This window comes from Mirounga leonina, unplaced genomic scaffold (assembly GCF_011800145.1).
Source record: "Mirounga leonina isolate KUSES-001 unplaced genomic scaffold, KU_Mleo_1.0 Mir_173, whole genome shotgun sequence".
NCBI lineage: Eukaryota > Metazoa > Chordata > Mammalia > Carnivora > Phocidae > Mirounga > Mirounga leonina.
Genome location: NW_023270447.1, coordinates 22,449,650 through 22,469,786, shown reverse-complemented (window position 1 = coordinate 22,469,786; position 20,137 = coordinate 22,449,650). Strand labels below are relative to the sequence as shown.

Sequence of the window (20,137 nt, the reverse complement as noted above, 5' to 3'; positions counted from 1 at the left end):
AAGGAAAATTAGCTATCAAAAGCAATGAAGTACTGACGATACATGCCGTAATATGGATGACGCTTGAAGACCTACTAAATGAAGGACCCCAAATGATCACATATTGTATGATCTCATTTATATGAAGTATCCAGAATAGGCAAACCCGTTGGGACAGAAAGCAAAATTAGTGGCGGTCAGCGCTGGGGGTAGGTGGCTGTGGGAGTCACTACTAATGGGTATAGATAAGATTTCTGTTTGAGGTGATGAAGATGTTCTAAATTTAGATAGTGGTGATGGTTGCGCGGCTCTGAATATACTAAAACAACATTGAATTGCATACTTCGTGCGTTTTAAATGTGAATTGTATCTCAAAAATGTAAAAAGTTATAGTCCATTCTCAGTACTCAAAGTAGTTCTATGAAGTTGCTGCAAACACTGAACTTTAACAGACCATTGCTCTCAGGGGACATACAGGGAGGGTTAAGTTCCTGGAAGCCCCTGGTCACAATATTTTTGTCAACCTATCTATCATCTTGTTTTATGTGTTTCTATTTAAAGACACTTTAATGAATATTGTTGATTTATCATCATTGAACTCATGGCCCACAAGTCATGCCTCAACAAAACTAAAATGCGTTTTTTTCCATAAAGCGCATCCTAGCCTTCTTGCTCTTATTAGGAACACTAGACAGCACTTTAGCACTATGCTTGGGAGCCATTTTAAAAGGCTAAATCACCAACATAAAGCACAAAAATGCAAAAAACTAGAGCATGAAAGGATATTTGTTTACAGCATGAGAGCTGAAACAAGGCAGTGTCCCGTTGTTTGACTTTAGCTGGGAATGTGTGCACTGAGGGACTCAAATTTTTTGTTCTGCGCCCACCTGCGAATGACTTCAAAAGTACCCTGCGTATTATGACTGTGGGGTTACAGATAATTTTAATGAGTATGTGTATTTGTAAATATGGAATTCATGAATAATAAGGATTGACTGTAGCTTAGTTTTTCTACTAAACTTTTTTTAGGGCTAAACTTCAATCTCTTCATAATGCTGGACAGATAAAATGGCTGTATTTGTAAAATACGTTTCAAGAGTGGCTAAAATGAAAAGACTAGTTATAGAGGCTGCAGACGATTCTTCTTATTTCCTCTGCGTTTCTAAATAACCATGTCTCATGTTACTGATTTCTGGCAAAGGGGCAGTTTGAAGGTAAAATGTTCAGCAAAAGCCTACTCTGAATTTTTGATCACAAATGCAGGCCTTTTCCCAGAGCAAGTCCTCTGTCACCACAGAATATAATTAAAAGGCATTTTAATTTTCAAGTAAAAGAAATACTTACCTAGTTGTGCTCGTATCTGGAATCTCTACTCCTCCTTCCCATGTATTTGTTTTCACATATAAGGGAAGGCCAATTTTAATTTCCAAAGTTTTGCAGGATTTGCTTTCACAAGTGTTTTTTTGCATTTTATTTAATTTTAGACTAGCTTTTAAGCCTCAAACCCTCTTAAAACAGGAAATAATGTTTGTGTTCGTAGTTCTTTTTAAGAGGCTTTTGCCAAATTCAGGAATTTACAGATCAATTAACTGTTTTACATTATAAGTAACATTTTGGCAGGGGGAACAAATTTATAATTATCAAGTATTACATATCCTTATTTGTGAGCCAGAATAAGCTTAATCAAGTATCAGAACTGGGCTACAAAATGGCCCTTTTTGGATCAGTATTTCTCTCTCCTGGTAATCATTTGTCTTTTTTAAAAAGAGCTTTTAGGTATTCTTTGATTGGAACTAGTGAAAAATAGTTGGAATTGACTGATTTGAACCTCCCAATTAAAATAGTAGAGCTTGGTGGATACACGGTTATTCATCAACTCAAGAACTTCAAGCTCTAAGCTACTATGGGGGTACTTTAGCCTCTTTTGCTCTCTCTTAATAACTTGAAGAGTTTTTAAGCTTCCTTTCACTTTTTTTTTTTTTAAGCCAATGCCAGCACTCATTTAACTGGCTCTTCCTGCCCAGACAGCCGTCCAATTAGCTTCCTGTGCCAATCCCAGAAGTTTTGAAGTTTCATCCCTTCTATCCTACTGTTCATCTGTATGTGGTGGTCCCTCCTCATGCTATTTTTCTCACTGTCCCTGACCAGCTTCATCTCCCTCTTGTTCTGATAACGGCCACGGGGATAGTGCCACACCATCCGGGGTCTTGCACTATCAAAACGATGGCTCGCTCCATTACTCTAAATAAAAATAGAACCTAGTCTGCTTGCCAAGACTTCTCATAGTGTTTTATTTTGTTAACCAACTTGCCTAGGGTTTATTCTCTTCATGGCTTTACAAATATACTTAATTTAAAATATGACATAATACAAAATGCTAGTAATAATAACCAATCTCTTAAAAATATTCTATAAACATTTCCTGGTAGTATCTTTGAGGACTTCCAAATATCCTTCATTAATATGGTTTAATTCTAATTTATTTCTGAAGTTTCTAGATTATAAGAATGTATCCTGAGATTAAGCAGACATAAGATTAGACCCATTTGATAAGAGGTTTAAATGACCTAAATTCATTTGGATGAATGTTGTTCTTAGTGAACCACCAGAGGGTCAAGCAAGAAAAATAATTTTTAATAGCGCAATAAAAATTCTGCATTTTAAGAGCTATTCCTTAAAGGAGATATCAATACAAAATGTGTTCACAGATAAAAGCACTTTGAGAAACTGCTAGACAAGTATAAAGTAATATCACCCACAATAAGTTTGAAACACTATAGCCATTTTAACATTTTGGATAAAATAGGGCTTCTATGAAAAAATAAAAATGCACTGAGAAATGTGTCATTTTTAAACACGAGAGGACAAATCAGAAGAATTTCAAATTCTTGATTTTTTTTTTGAAACTTTATTTATATTTTGGTCTTAAACAAATGATCATTTTTTATTTTTCTGTAAGAGCGTGAAGCACAAAAGTTTGCTAAATATCAGAACCACACAAATCCTCCTGAAGGTTTTCTGTGTAGTCTTCATTAATGCAAATCTCTGTGAATGTTTCATTCTTACTGTAGATCTTGAATCTGTTTTACAATAATGAAGCCATAAAGTTTTAATGCAACACATTCATTATGAACTATAACATTTCTATTAAAAGGAAAGCTAGGAAAACGAGAAGCAGGCAATCTGTTGAGGCTCAGTGGCTCATACTTTGTAGTTTTTGCTGTTGCTTTCAAAGAGCACACAGCACGTGCATGAGGCACAGTAGGCATCTCCCTTATCACCCGCCTACTCTAAACATCTGCTGTTCCTAAAACTGGACCAATTATTACAAACTATCATTTGCATAATTAGCCAACTATTACAAAGCATTTCGTTAGTGGTATCAACAAATGGGGAAGGATGGAAATTTATGAAAACTGGGTTTTGTTAAGCTTGCCAACTCCTCAGATACCATGGGCTGTGCTGCCACTTCAACTGTTAATGAGCTGTTTAATGCCTCACAGAAAGAAAGATCAAAGGAAGGAGGCAAAACTAAAATATTCTCTAGGTACTGTAATATTTCATTTGATAAGGTAACAAAAGGATAGGACAAAATTGAAGCAAGATTTATATGCGTTCCAACTTTTCACTCAGGAATTCTTCTACACTGTCTGTGTTCCATTTGAGGATGCTTAATTCTTCAGCAATGTTCCCGTTGTCATCCAAGAGCTTTAATACAGGATCTGAACCACGAACATACTACAAAAAGAAGGACATCATTTTTATCTGCTTAGAAGAGCCTTCTCAGCCTCAACCAAAAACCAAACAATTTAATCCAGCTTTACCCTATAAAAAAGGCATGTAGATATAACATAATAGGTCTTATAGGATTTCAAAAAAGAACTAAATAATTACATTTACCTCTAAAAAGAGAAACACCTGTTGGTATCAAGACTAAGATATAAGATTATTGAATGTAAACAAACATTTATTGTATATACAACAAAGTCCACATGAGCTTAAAACCTAATGGAGGAGACAAGTTCAAAATGAGAATGACTGTGCACACAAATTATCAAAATTCTGTATTGAGTTTTAAATTTTAAGAAATCAATTATTTTTTATTGTAATTAGTTTATAATTAGGCTGGATTCTGAAACTTCAGACTCACTAGTTGACCCTAATAATATGACAGAGAACTGAGGAAATTCTAACAGTGACCAACATGATCAACAAACATGATTCCAATTCATTAAGAAATCCATCTTCAATGCTAAATTAAGTTGAATCACATATCTAAAAATGCAGCAGTGATGATGAAGGCAGCTCTCAGAACTTCTTTCGGCAATTTATGCCTCAGGTGTCTAGTCTGTGAACTCTACAGAGCTGGAGACAAGCTCTGGTGTGATTAGCACCTGGTATAGTCTCAAGCCATTTGTAACGAATCAATACCATTAATAAACCATTTTTGGTTAGATTATCTACAAACTATTTTAAAAGATTTGACTTTTCAAAAACTCATTTTAGTCCACAAAAAGAAAAATTTACATAGAATATAGCTGTAAAAATCTTCAAAATATTGTCAAACCTAACTGTATGAAGGAATTACATACCATGACCAATTAGGATTTATGCCAGGTATACAAGCCTGGTACAACGTTTGAAAATCAGTTCCTATAACCCCACCAATAGGCTAAGAAAAATATTATCAATAGATGGAGAAAAAGCATCCTGTCACACGCTTCAAGGTAGATGAACCTTGGGGGACTCATGCTAATAAGCCAGCCATGAAAGGACGAATACTGCATGATTCAACTCGTATGAAGTATCTAAAATAGTGAAAATCACAGAAACAAAGCAGAAGGGTGGTTGGTCAAAGGGCTGGGAGGAGGACAGGGGGAATTAGTGTTTAATAGGTATAGACTTTCAGTGTTGCAAGATGAAGAAATTTCAGAGATCTGTTGCCCAACAGTGAATATATACATATATATACATACATATACACACACACACATACATATACATATACACACATATATACATATACACATATACATATACACATATATATGTGTGTATATATATATATATATTTTGAAAGATTTTATTTGACAGAACGAGAGACAGCAAGAGAGGGAACACAAGCAGGGGGAGTGGGAGAGGGAGAAGCAGGCTCCCCGCCGAACAGGGAGCCCGATGCGGGGCTTGATCCCAGGATTCCAGGATCATGACCTGAGCCGAAGGCAGACGCTTAACCGACTGAGCCACCCAGGCGCCCCCAACAGTGAATATATATATAACACTGCTGAACTGTATGTTTAAAAATAGTTAAGATGGTAAATTTAATATTATGTATTTATCACAATTAAAAATTTAAAAAGTGGGCTAAAGATCTGAACAGATACCCAAAAGACCTACAGACGGCCAATAGGTTTATGAAAAGATGCTCAATTAGGGAACTGCAAAATAAAACGATGAGATAATATCATGTACTTATTAGAATGGCTAAAATGCCAAGCACTGACAATACTTAATGCTAGTGAAAATGGGGAACCACAGAAACTCTCATAACTAGTAGGAATGCAACATAACATAGCCAATTTAGAAGATAGGTTGGGAATTTCTTACAAAGCTAAACAATCTTACTATATGATCTAGCAATTGTGCTCCTAGGTAATAAGTTGAAAACTTATGTCTACACAAAAATGTGTATGGCAGCTTTACTCGTAATTGCCAAAAATTGGAAGCGACCAAGATGTCCTTCCATAAGTGAATATAAAAACTATGGTACAACAGAATGTTCATATTATTTAGTGTTAACAAGAAATGAGCTACCTAGCTGTAAGGAAGATATGGAAAGAACCTTAAGTGCATATTGCTAAGTCCAAGAAGCCAATTGAAAAGGCTACATACTGTATGATTTCAACCATATGACCTTCTGCAAAAGGTAAACTACAGACAGATCAGTGGTTGCCAGGGGTTTGCGGGAGGGGGTGAGGCAGGAAGAGGTATGAAGAGGTAGAGCACAGGATATTTTTAGGGCAATGAAACTATTCTGTAAGATACTGTAATGGTGTATACGTGGTATTATATACATTTGGTAAAACTAGAACTATGCAATACAGAAAAAATCCTAATGCAAGCTATGGAATTTAGTTAATAATGTATCAGTACTGGTTCATCAATTGTGCCACATAAATGCAAGATGTTAAGGGAAACTGGTGGGAGGATACAAGGAGGGGGTATATATGGGAACAGCGTACTTTTGGATCAATTTTTCTGTATACCTAAAATTACTCTAAGGTATTAAAAAAAATACTGGAAAAAAGGAATTCCATTAAAATCCTCTTACCTTGATTTGTAGTCCTCTGAATAGTTTGGGTTTATCACTCCTGACAAAAGCTTAAGAAAAAAGATTCCAATTATTCACTCTGAAACTCAAGCTAGCTACAAAGATTAATACAAAAAGTACAAATACACTCAATAAAACATTAGATCCTACATAAAAAAAACTAAGGAAATTCAAACATATAAATAAATGGAAAAGGCATATCATACTATTCAATAAGAATAAATATTTTAAGATGTTAATTGTTTCAAACTTAATCAAAATCCCAAATTCTAATGGGATTCTGAGGGCTTGGTAGTAAAGCTCTGTGATAAGAGTAAATGTGTAAGAAGTCTGGGTAGTTTAGAAAAAGTGAAATACTGGAGGGGAATTTGTTCCATTGTTAATAGACAATGTCATACCAGAATAGATAAAACAGATTAGGAGATCTAGAGATAATCAAATATCCGCATGCATTGTTTAATATGGTAAAACTATCAAATCAGAGAGGGAAGGAGAAAATGATTATGTGTTTGTGTCTGGGGGTGTATGTGTGAATTATTTAACACACTGGAGAAAATCTGTCAAATTATTAGGGAAAAATAGGATCTAGGTACCTGTTTTTCTATCTTGTATCTAAATGAATTCCTGATGGATTAAGATTTTCAATTCATTCAACAAATATTTATTGCAGACCTCACTGTACGCCAGACGACAGAGATAAAACATGATTCCTGCTCTTATGGAGCTTACAGTCCAGTGAGGAAGAAAGATGCTAAACCAGTAGTCACACTAATAATTTCAGCTGTGGTAAGTATTACAGAGAAGTTAACATAGACAACTTCAATACGGAATATAAAATTCTTCTTCCTAACTATGACCATAGAGGAAATGCTTTATGGATATGCCTATACAAAAATGAAAACTTCAGGACAGTTAAACACCACTAGAAACAAAATTAAAAGTAAAAATCTCTAACAATGTATAAAAGTTCTCATAAATTATTAAATACATAATAGGTGCACAAATGGACTAAAGAGAGGAGCATGTAATGTACAAATATACAAATGGTCAATAAACATTTGAAATAAATGTTCATCCTCACTAAAAATCCAATGTCAAAACAATGAGATACTCTCACTCAGAGTGCCAAAAGTTAAAAGGAATATTTAAGGTTAGAGAGGGGGTGAGGAGAGGGATTTTCCTGGGAGTTACTTGCGGGAGAAATATAAATAGACATGTATTTCCAGAGAGGTATTTAGCAAAATGAACACAGTCTTAAAATGTACATATTCTTCAAATCTGAAAGTCCCCTGCTGGGTATTTCTTTATTCTGAGGAAATAAGTGTACAATATAATGCAAAGATACATAATATATAAGGTCCCACTAACCACATCTAGAAATTTGGAAAAAATCTAAATGTGTAAGAAGCTACAGGTTAAATAAATTAATGTGGACCATACCACAAAATGCATACAATCATTAAAAACTAATCTATTTACTGACATAGAAGCAAACTCATATATAAAAAGCAAGTTTGAGGGGCGCCTGGGTGGCTCAGTCGTTAAGCGTCTGCCTTCGGCTCAGGTCATGATCCCAGGGTCCTGGGATCGAGCCCTGCATCGGGCTCCCTGCCCCGCGGGAAGCCTGCTTCTCCCTCTCCCACTCCCCCTGCTTGTGTTTCCTCTCTTGCTGTGTCTCTGTCAAATAAATAAATCTTAAAAAAAAAAAAAAAAAAAAAGTAAATAAAAAGCAAGTTTGAGATCAGTTTGTTTCCTCTGGTTGTTACAAAAAAATATTTCAATATATTTATTCAAATATCTTTAAAAAATTAAGCTAGAAAATATAAAATACCTGGTACAATACACATAACCTTTAAAAAATGTTAACTATTATTTTAATAGGGGGTTATATGTGGAGCACGGGGTTTGGGAAGTTTTACATTAATTTTTTTTTTTTTAAAGGTTTTATTTATTTGAGACAGAGAGAATGAGAGAGACAGAGAGCACATGAGGGGGGGGAGGGTCAGAGGGAGAAGCAGACTCCCTGCCGAGCAGGGAGCCCGATGCGGGACTCGATCCTGGGACTCCAGGATCATGACCTGAGCTGAAGGCAGTCGCTTAACCAACTGAGCCACCCAGGTGCCCTCCCAATTTTTTTTTTTTAAGATTTTATTTATTTGACAGAATGAGAGAGAGGGAGAACGAGCACAAGCAGAGGGAGAGGGAGAAGCGGCTCTCTGCTGAGCAGGGAAGCCCGATGTGGGGCTTGATCCTAGGACTCTGGGATTATGACCCAAGCTGAAGGTAGATGTTTAACCCACTGAGCCACCCAGGTGCCCCTTGGGGAAGTTTTAAATGAACGTTTTCCCTTTTTTGGACTATTGATCTACACTCTACCAATTTTTTAGCAATCATCATATAAAACTGTTTAGTTAAATTTAGAACACATTTTTCTAAAATAATACTTGATAGTTCTTAGACTTTATGGTGACATACATGCTTCTGAGAACTTATTTCTTAAACTTACAATTAACTAGCACTGGAATTATAGACATGTTTCATTATAAAGGTCCTTATTTACTATTACTCTTTGTTTTATTGTCCTAAATGCAAGTATATAGTTTTTCTTTTTAAGATTAAGAACTTGTGGGAAGAGACTCAGATATCCTATCTATAATTCCCCTACAGAATTCAGTTCAAAATAAAGCTGATTGTTAAGTCTTTTTATTAGAACTTCTTATTAACTCCATCCTTTAGGATTTATCCAAATACTCTGCAGACTCTTGAATCCCCAAGCAAAAAAGATCTCATGATACCTGTTGCATTTTATACCATCCCTTTGGCAAATGCTATATGTATACTTGTACAAAACACCGGTTAACACTAAGTGTGTTGTCTAATGCATAAGAAACTACTCTAGGGGAAAAGGACTGTTCTTATATATTTTTTGTATCCCTTAATAGAGCCTAGCACATTTAATAATTTTCATTCAATAGATTTTTAATAGGCTGAAATGAATAAACTTAATATGAGTCACTAATGACTATTTTCATCAGTTCTTTGCTTTTTAACCATAGATCTACAAAGCCCCCTAGTCTTGAATGAGGGGAGTATCTGTTCAATACCCTGTAGTAGCGAATCACATTTTACAAGCCGTGAATTAATCTTCCAACAGATACTTGGGTGCTGTTATGTACACATGGCACTGGGACAGGCTATATGAGAGTATAAAACTTGCAAAAAGACTCCTAGTAACTTCTTTTCTAGTTTACTTTCTGCTGTTTTAAAAATAGCTCAATAACATCAGTTTGATTATTCCCAAAGAAATCCAGTCACTGGGACTCCTGGGTGGCTCAGTCAGTTAAGCGTCTGCCTTCGGCTCAGGTCATGATCCCAGGGTCCTGGGATCAAGTCCTGCATCAGGCTCCTTGCTCAGTGGGGAGCCCTCTTCTCCTTCTGCCTGCCACTCTCCCTGCTTGTGCTCTGACAAGTAAATAAAATCTAAAAAAAAAAAAAAAAATCCAGTCATTCCATTTCTAGAAAATGTTCTTATGCCAACTTATTTGTCAGTTATAAAGGCAGTTTTGTGACTAGTACTTTAAAGTGATCAAATATACAGAAGTGATTAGAAAACACATGAAATGTTTCAGCTTTTCACTCTGGATTCTATCAGCAGGGCATTTGCACAGCTCCCTTGGAGAGGAGCTTGGTTTTGCTATATGTAGTACTTAGAAACTAGTAGGACTCTTCTTCTAATTCAGACTCTTCAGAGGTAATAAACAATATTAAAAACAAAATCTATCCTCCTAGTTCCAAAGAGAGGGTAAAATTGGGGATGATGAGATAACAGGAAGGGTATGTCCTGAGGTTAAAGGAAAATGTTTGAATTAATTTATTTTCAAAATAAGTGAAAATATAAATGAAAAAGACAATATACTTGGCTAGATGTAATGATATACCCTTGATCACATCACAATTAGTCAGTCATACAATGTACTTTACTGGTTTTAAGATTTAATTTGATTATAAGGGCTTATAGAAAGGATGGTTAAGACTTGTGAACTATCACATAAAATTATAAGAAATGACAGATGTTTTCCTGTTGATAAAAATAAACATTTGAATCAGAATATATTCTAAATAAAAATGTCGTATATCACACCCAGAAACAATACAATGAGAACGACCAACAACAACAAACAACAGAACTGAATTCTCAACAGTGCTCCAGCAAGCTTCTGGGTACCTAAAAGAGTATCTCTAAAATAAGAAAATTTACTCTTGTATACAAACCATCTGGAGTGTAGAATTATGAGTCATGTGGGTCTTCCCAACAAGACCATTTAAAAGCACTTGAAAAAACATTCAGAAAAGAGCAACTTAAATAACTGAAAGAATCTGAGGAGACTGGAGGTACAACAACGAAGACAAGACAAACTAAAAATATGACTTCTTAGTGTGGAAAGATAAAGAAAAAGAATGTTTGAAGACTATAAATCCATCAGGGATATATTAACCAACACAAACACAGGCTTTTCACCCGATTCCCATTTGTCAAAAGTGGGGGCACCCTTGAATTAGATACATTTTGTAATTCCATTCAATAAATATTTGAATTCCTCTTAATACGAGGAGTAGTGTTAGATAGATTCTGGGTAAATTAATGACAAAAAAAAAATTCTGGGCTTTAGGAGTTCCTAGTTCGGTAGAGGCAAAAGACCAATAAAGCAAATAAGTACATTATAATATTATGTGGCAACTGTGGAATATAAAGGATAAAGTGAAAAATTCTGTCTAAAGTCCACAAAAAACGTTTGGACTAAATTTTGAATGAACAGCAGTTTGCTACAAGAACTGGAAGGGGCATAAGTCAGGAGGAACATGCGGTGTATGCAAAGTCTTAGAGATCAGAGTTCAGAGAAATGCAGATAGTTGTGCACGTGAACTAGGGGTGTGAATGACAATCAAGAAAAGCATGTTGTGATGGGTCTTGTACTGTGAAGCTATTGAGTTTGACAATTTATTCTGTAATGGGGAACTATAGAGGGCCACAGAAATCAAGTATGTCTACCGGAAAAGGTCTTTTTGGTAGTTGTGTAGAGGACACAACAAAAGAAAGAAAAGGGAACATAGATACCTAGACCAGATAACAAATAACTAATCCTTCTAGAGAAAGATGCCAAAGGCTTAATTTAAATCACAGAGAAGGCCAAGGATGTAAGATTTGAAAGTTCTTAAGGAGGGGAAGAGATACCATTTGGTGACTGAGTATAAAGTGAAATAAAGGTTAGTCATGATTCCTGTGTTTTATGCTTTTGCTTGGTGATACTGCCATTTGTGGAAACAGGAAAGAAGATGGTATACTTTTCTAAGAGAAACCCAGCAATTCAGTTTTTGGATATGCTGGGTTTAAGGCCTCTCTACCAAAAATGTGGGCCACAGCCTGGAGGATTACTAGAAATGCAGAATCTCAGGATCCACCCCAAATTTACAGAATTTACTCTATATTTAACAAGATTTTCAGACGATTCATAGGCTTAAGGTATCTACGAGATTATACAAATGAAAATGTCCACTTGCAGTCAGAAATGTGATTTCTTTTTATTTTTTTAAAGATTTTATTTATTTATTTGAGAGAGAGAACACAAGAGGGAGGAGTGGGAGAGGGAGAAGCAGACTCCCTGCTGAGCAGGGAGCCCGATGCGGGACTTGATCCCTGGACTCCAGGATCATGACCTGAGCCGAAGGCAGTCGCTTAACCAACTGAGCCACCCAGGCGCCCAGAAATGTGATTTCTAACAGAGAGATGTGACCTAAAGATACAGATTAGGAGTCATCAGGTAACTAAATTGGTACCGAGGGAGTAGGACATTCAAGAGAGTAAGAAAGGAAGGAAAATATAAAGATAGACCCTGACTATAACTAACATTTGAAAGGTGGGTGGTAGATGAGATGCTAGGAAAGGAAAATGGAAAGCTTGTTAGTTGTAGGAAAAACTAGGAGGTAACAAATTCACAGAAGTGAAGGGAAGAGTTTCAAATACTAGAGTCGAGTAAGATTTAAACATCAGGAGGTAAAATAGTAGAAACAGAAGCCAGAATGTCATAAGTAGAAGAATGGCTGGCAGCAAATAAAATTCTGCTACGGCTTTAACTGATATACTGATTTGAGCTGTTTTTATTTTTTAAAGACGGCAAATAAAGGAGTACAGAAATGCCTGATGGTTACTAATGGAAATTTATTACCTGAAGAGAGTATGTTATAAAAACAATACCCACCATTTAATATCCTTGGTACTGAAATAGTGCTTGACACACAGTAAAGCACTCAGTAAGTATTCACAGAATTAGTGAATGGTTTACTCTGTATTTGGTGGTGCCACGCACATACTAAGTGATGTAGGTGTGTTATTTAATCTTCAAAACAATCTTATAAGGTGTGTTTTTACTGATTTTAAACCATCTATTACCCATTTTATAAATGAGAAAAACTGATGAAGTGAATACTAATGAATGATACTGCTTCTAGTAAAACTCTAATGTAGCCTCATAATCCTAGGCATTACTACTGGCATGAGAAGTTCGTAGAAGTGAAATCATCAACGTGCCTGATCTCGTCTGGCCTCAGAAGCTAAGCAGAGTTGGGCCTGGCAAAAAAACAAAAAAAAACCCAAAAACACTTTTTTTTTTTTTTTTTGCCTTCAAAAGTATATGATTTTAATAAGGAATTGGCAAACTATAGTCTGAGGTCCATAGTCTAGGCTGCTGCTTTAGTAAGTACAGTTTACTGGAACAAAGCCACACTTACTTAAATATTGTCTATGGCTGCTTCTATACTACAGAAGTAGAGTTCAATAGTTCTAGCATAGACCTTTGTTGCCTATCAAGCTGAAAAATTTTATTTAGCCTTTCACAGAAAGTTTGCCAAGACCTACATAATTAGGGAAAAAAATTTTTTTGAGACACACACATATGCTTAACATTGTAAGACTCATGCTTAAGAAGGAATTGTCTTTATTACTTTTCATGCTACTACAAATGATAAAACATTAGGTCCACAGGGCCACTCAAAGTGACTCCTGCCCTGGGGAGAGGGAGAGCGAGCCCCTCACCCCAGCATGACTGTAGTTCATGAAGCTGAGCCCCTTAGCTGGTTGAACAGGGAGAAAGCCCTGCTCTTCTGTGTGCTTGCAGCTGTGGCAGAGAGGCTAACTGTGGACAACTAGGATGACTGCTGGCTCCACCCTCCAATGACCCCACATCAGCCACAGGTGGGCCTCAACAGCACAGGGAGCAAACTCTGCCCAGTGTGCCCACAGGAGGCAAAGAGGGTGACTGCCTTCGGTGGGTAGCTCAACCATAATAGGACGACACATGCAGCCCACAGAGGGGACACCCCTGGAGCACTGAGTTCTGGTGAAAAGAATGGATTGTGTTCTAGGGCACCACAAGACCATTTCCTTACAAGGTAACTACTTTCTTTCTTTTCTTTCAAAGATTTTATTTATTTGTGTGTGAGAGAGAGCGAGAGCGCACGCAAGCAAGCACAAACAGGGCGGAAGGAGAAGCAGGCTCCCCCACTGAGCAGAGAGCCCCTTGCGGGACTCGATCCCAGGACTCCAGGATCATGACCTGAGCCGAAGGCAGATGCTTAACTGACTGAGCCACCCAGGTGTCCCACAAGGTAACTAATTTCAAGACCAAAAGCTGTAGTTGACCTAATACACACAAACACAGAGTAAGACAAGGTAAGAAGACTGAGGCATATGTCCCAAATGAATGAACATGACAGAAATCACAGTAAAAGAGCTAAATGCAACAGATAAGTAATATGCCTGATGAAACATTAAAGTAATAGTCATACTCAGTGGACTTGAGAAGAGTAGATAAACACAGTTACAACTTCAAAGACACAGAAAATATAAAAAAGAACCAGAGTTGAAAAATTCAATAACTAAAATGAAAAATACACTAGAAGGAATCAACAGATGACGGAACGCAGAAGAATGGATCAGCAATCTAGGAGACAAGGTAATGGAAAGTAACCAAGCCAAATATCAAAGAGAATAAAAAATGAGAATAGGTTATGGGAAATATGCAACATCATCCAGTGTAACATATTCACATTATAGGGATACCAGAAGGAGAAGAGAAAAACAAGGGGTCAGAAAACTTACTTAAAAAAATAGTTGAAAACTTCCCTAACATGGGAAAGGAAACAAACATTCAGGTCCAGGAAGCATGCAGAACCCCTAACAAGACAAACCAAGAGGTCCACTCCAAGACACGTAATAATTAAAATATCGAAGATTAAAGACAGAGAACCTTAAAAGCAAAGCAAGAGAAAACAGTTACAATCAGGGAGGCCCCATTTTTCACCAGAAACTGAGGCCAGAAGGGAGTGGCATGATAAATTCAAAGTGCTGAAAGGAAAAAAACCTTCAAGGATACTCAGTGAGGTTATCATTAAGAATAGAAGGAGAAAAAAAAGTTTCCCAAACAGAAGTTAAAGCAGTTCATCACTACTTAACTAGGCTTACAAGAAATGATAAAGGGAATTCTTAAGTAGAAAGAAAAGGCCATAATGAGAAGAAAATTAGGAAAAAGAAAAAATTTCAAAGGTAAAAAGCAAACATAGTAAAAGGAGTAGATTAAGCCAATGTGGAGATTAAAACACAAAAGTAGTAAAATCAATTTCATCTAAAAAATTAGTCAAGGGATACACAAAAAGATGTAAAATACGAAATCATACATAAAATGTAAGTGGTCATCAACTTCATATAGACTGCTATACACAAAGAATGTTATATATGAACCCAATGATAACCAAAAATAAATCTGTGATATACACAAAAAATAAAAGGAATCCAAGCATAATGTTAAAGCCATCAAACCAAAAGAGAATGAGAGAAGACAGAGAACTACAAAAACAACCACAAAGCAATTAACAAAAGGACAATAAGGACACATCCATGAATACTTAATTTAAATGTAAATGGAATATGGCTAAGTGGGTTAAGTGCCTGACTCTTATAATAAATTTTATTTTTTTTCTTTTTAAGGATTCTTATTTATTGAGAGAGAATGATAGAGAGCATGAGAGGGAGGAGGGTCAGAGGGAAAAGCTGACTCCCCGCTGAGTGGGGAACTGACGCGGAACTCGATCTCAGGACTCCAGGATCATGACCTGAGCCGAAGGCTGTCGCTCAACCAACTGAGCCACCCAGGCGCCCAAGTGCCTGACTCTTGATTTCAGCTCGGGTCATGATATCAAGGTCCTGAGATCGAGCCCTGCTTAAGATTCTGTCTCTCCCTCTGCCCCTCCCTGCCTGTGCGTGCACCTGCGTTCTCTCTCTCTCACAAAGAACAAGTAAATAGACTAAATGCTCCAATCAAAAGACACAGGGTGACTGAATGGGTAAACAACAAAAAAGACCCATCTATATCGTGTTTACAAGAGACTTGCTTCAGACTTAAAGACACATAAGGAGTGAAAAGTGAAGGTATGGGTAAAGCTATTCCATGCAAATGGGAGAGAGAGCGAGAAAAAGGTAGGAATACTTTTACAAAGACTGTAGCAAGAGATAAAGAAGGGCATTACAGAATGATAAAGTGATCACTTCAACAAGAGGACTTAATTATAAATATCTCTGCACCCAAAATAGTATCACATAAATACATAAAGCAATTATAAAAGGCATAAAGTAAGAAATTAGCACTAATAAAATAGTAGGTGACTTAAACACCCCACTTACATCAATGGGTAGATATTGTGAACAGAAAATCAACAAGGAAAAAGTGGCTTTGAATGACACATTAGACCAGATAGAACAGATACACACAGGATATTCCATCCAAAAACTACTGAATATACATTCAAGTGCACATGGTACATTCTCCAAGGCAGCTCCTATCTTAGGCCACAAAGAAGTCCAAATAATTTTAGAAGTCTGAAATCATATCATATCTTTTCCGACCATAAAGGTATGAAACAAATAAATTACAAGAAAAAAAACGTGAAAAAGCAAAAACACATGAAGGTTAAAAAAAAGACGCTACTAAACACAAAATCAAAAAGAAAATAAATACATGGAGAGAAATAAAAATGAAAACATAATGATCCAAAATCTTTGAGACACAGCAAAAGCAGTTTTAAGAGGGAAATTTATTGAGATACAGGCCTACCTCAAGAAACAAGAAAATCCTCAGAAAACCTAACCTTACACCTAAAGAAACTAGAAAAAGAACAAACAAAGCCAGTGGAAAGGAGGGAAATTAAAAGATTAGAGCGGAAATAAATGAAATGGCAACTAAAAAAACAAGAGAAAAGTTCAATGAAACCAAGAGCTGGTTCTCTGAAAAGATAAATAAAATTCAAAAGCCTTTAGCTAGACTCATCAAGAAAGAGGACTCGGGGCACCTGGGTGGCTCAGTCAGTTAAGCGTCTGCCTTCGGCTCAGGTCATGATCCCAGGGTCCCGGGATAGAGCCCCACATCAGGCTCCCTCTGTGGGGAGCCTGCTTCTCCCTCTGCCTGCCACTCCCCCTGTTTGTGCTCTCCCTCTCCCTGTCAAATAAATAAATGAAATCTTAAAAAAAAAAGACTCAAAATTAGAAATAAAGGAAAAATAACTGACACTACAGAATACAATGAATTGTAAGAAAATATTATGAAAAATGAGTAACTTCCCAGCAACATACAATCTTCCAAAACAGAATCAGAAATAGAATATTTGAACAGACCAATCATGTGTAATGAGACTGAATCAATGATTTAAAAACACCCAACAAACAAAATAAAGTCCAGGACCAGATGAATTCATGGGTGAATTCTATCAAACATGTAAGGAAGATTTAATACTTATCCTCAAACTATTCCAAAAAATAGAAGAGGAGAGAAAGGAAAGCTTCCAAATACACTCTATGAGGCCAGCATTACCCTCACATGAAAAAAAAAACTACAGGCCCGTATCCCTGCTGAACACAGACACAAATATCCTCAACAAAATATTTGCAAACCACATGCAACAAGACTTTGAAAGGATCACTCACCATGATCAAGTGGGATTTGTTCCAAGGATGCAAGAGTGGTTCAATATTCGCCAATGTGACATACATTAATAAGAGGAAAGATACAAACCATATGATCATCTCAATGGATGCAGAAAAGGGCATCTGACAAAATTCTACCTCTGCTTATGATACAAACTCAAAATGAGGTGGGTTAGGAGGGAATATACCTCAACATAATAAAGGCCATGTATGAAAAAGCCAAAGCTAACATCATATTCAATGGTGAAACACTCAAAGCTTTTCCTCTAAGATCAGGAACAAGAAAGGATTCCACACTTACCACTTTTACTCAACATAGTACTGGAAGTCCTAGCTGCAGCAGAGAAGAAAAAGAAAGGCAACCAAATTTGTAAAGAAGTAAAACTGTTATTATTTGCAGATGACAAGATACTTTATATAGAAAACACTAAAGACCACCAAACCCGATTAGAACAGATACATTCAGCAAAGTTTCAGGATACAAAATTAATACACAGAAACTGGCTTTATTTCTATACACTAATAATGAAGTAGCAGAGAGAGAAATTAAGAGAACAATCCCATTTAAACTGCACCAAAAAGAATAAAATACCTAGGAATAATTAAACCATGGAAGTCAAACACCAATATTCTGAAAACTACAGGACACTGATGAAAGAAACTGAACATGACAAAAACAAATGGAAAGATATTCTGTGCTCATGAACTGGAGGAATTACTATATATATATTTTTAAGGTTTTATTTGAGAGAGGGGGGGGGAGAGAGAAAACATGAGTGGGGGGAGGGGCAGAGGGAAAAGCAGACTCTCTGCAGAGCAGGGAGCCTGATGCCAGGCTGGATCCCAGGACCCTGGGATCATGACCTGAGCCGAAGGCAGATGCTTAACCGACTGGGCAACCCAGGTGCCCTGGAGGAATTACTACTATTAAAAATGTCCATACTACCCAAAACAATCTACAGATTCGATGAAATCCCTATCAAATAGCATTTTTCACCGAACTAGAACAGATAATCCTAAAATTTTTATGGAAATGTAAAAGACCTTCAATAGCCAAAGCAATCTTCAGAAAGAAAAGCAAAGCTAGAGATAATACAATTCCAGATTTCAAGATATACTACTAAAGCTGCAGTAATCAAAACAGTAGGGTACTAGCACAAAAACAGACACATAGATCATGGAATAGGACAGAGCCCAGAAATAAACCCATGCTTAAATGGTCAATTAATCTATAACACAATATACAACGGGAAAAAGACAGTAACTTCATTAATGGTGGTGGGAAAACTGGACAGGTATATGCAAAAGAATTAAACTGGACCAGTTTCTTAAACCATTCACAAAAATAAACTCAAAATGGATTAAGGACCTAAATGTGAGACCCAAAATCATTAAACTCCTAAAAGAAAACAATGGCTATAATCTCTTGGATACTGGCCTTAGCAACATATTTATGGAAATGTCTCTTCAGGTAAAGGAAACAAAAACTGTTGGGACTACACCAAAAACAAAAAGCCTCTGCACAGCACAGAAAACCATCAACAAATCAAAAGGCAACCTAGTGAACAGGAGAGGATATGCAAATGACACGTGTGAGAATATACAACTCAACACCAAAAACCAAACAATCTGATTAAAAACTGGGCAAAGGACCTAAATAGACATTTTTCCAAAGAAGACATACGCGTGGCAAACAGATACATGAAAAGATGTTATCACTGATCACCAGGTTAATGCAAATCAAATCCCAGTGAGATCACTTCACACCAATCAGAATGGCTAATATGAAAAAGACAAAAAATAACAAGTGTTGGCTATGATGTGAAGAAAAGGGAACCCTCATGCACTGCTGATGGGAAAACAGTATGGAGGTTCCTCAAAAAAATTAAATAGAAAAACCGTATGATCCACTTATTCCACTACAGGGTTATTCAAAGAAACGAAAACACAAACTTGAAAAGATACAAGCACCCCCTATTACTGCAGCATTACTTACAAAAGCCTAGATGTGGAAGCCACCCAAGTGTCCACTGATAGATGAATGGATAAAGTATATGTGGTATAGGAAGGTTCTGGTCCAAGATGGCAACTCAGGAAGACCCTGAACTCACCTTCTCCACGGACACATCAAACTTACACCTATTTATAGAGCATGTCCTCCTGAGGAACTTAGGGCCGACTGAAAGTTTCTGTACAACAAAAGATAGAGAGCACAGAGAGAACGGCAGGAGAGAGGGTGGGAACGGCAGTGGAGAGGGATAGTACTGAGGGTGAGCAGATTCATCTGTCCTGTGGCATAGTCTACGGCACTGGCCCCTAGCCCACTGTAGCCCTGGATGTCCTGGGGCACAGAAAAAAAAAGCTGAGGTTTAAAAGAGCAACTAGAACAGAAAGGAACTAGCCCCAGAACCTTGCCAAATAGTGAGAAAGCTGCTGGAACTCTCTCTGGGTCAAAAGAGCAGGTGAGTACCATAGGTTACATTCCCTCTCTATTGTGACAGTGCAATCAAGAACAGGGCCCCCAGCCCACACCAGCCTGACATCCTGGGCCACGGGGTAGGGGTGGGGAGGGGAATGAGGGGAAAGGTGTTTTAAAGTTCAAGTAGAGGGGCGCCTGGGTGGCTCAGTCAGTTAAGCGGCTGCCTTTGGCTCAGGTCACGATCCCAGGGTCCTGGGATCAAGCTCCGCGTCCGGCTCCCCGCTCAGCGGGGAGCCTTCTTCTCCCTCTCCCTCTGCCTGCCACTCTGTCTACTTGTGCTTTCTCTCTCTGTCAAATGAATGAATGGAATCTTAAAAAA

The 20,137-nt window shown here is 37.1% G+C and overlaps 1 protein-coding gene across 1 annotated transcript in view; it reads right to left on the bottom strand.

Annotated features, from left to right (window-relative positions):
* Positions 1–2,871: 2,871 nt before the first annotated feature.
* SELENOF (selenoprotein F) overlaps positions 2,872–20,137 on the bottom strand; it is a 55,445-nt gene continuing 38,179 nt past the window's right edge. Inside the window, exons 4-5 of the mRNA XM_035018118.1 lie at positions 6,311–6,360; positions 2,872–3,717 (exon numbers count right to left, since the gene is read on the bottom strand). Coding sequence (XP_034874009.1) covers positions 3,586–3,717; positions 6,311–6,360 — 182 coding nt within the window. The 3' untranslated portion in view covers positions 2,872–3,585. The remainder of the gene's footprint in view (positions 3,718–6,310; positions 6,361–20,137) is intronic.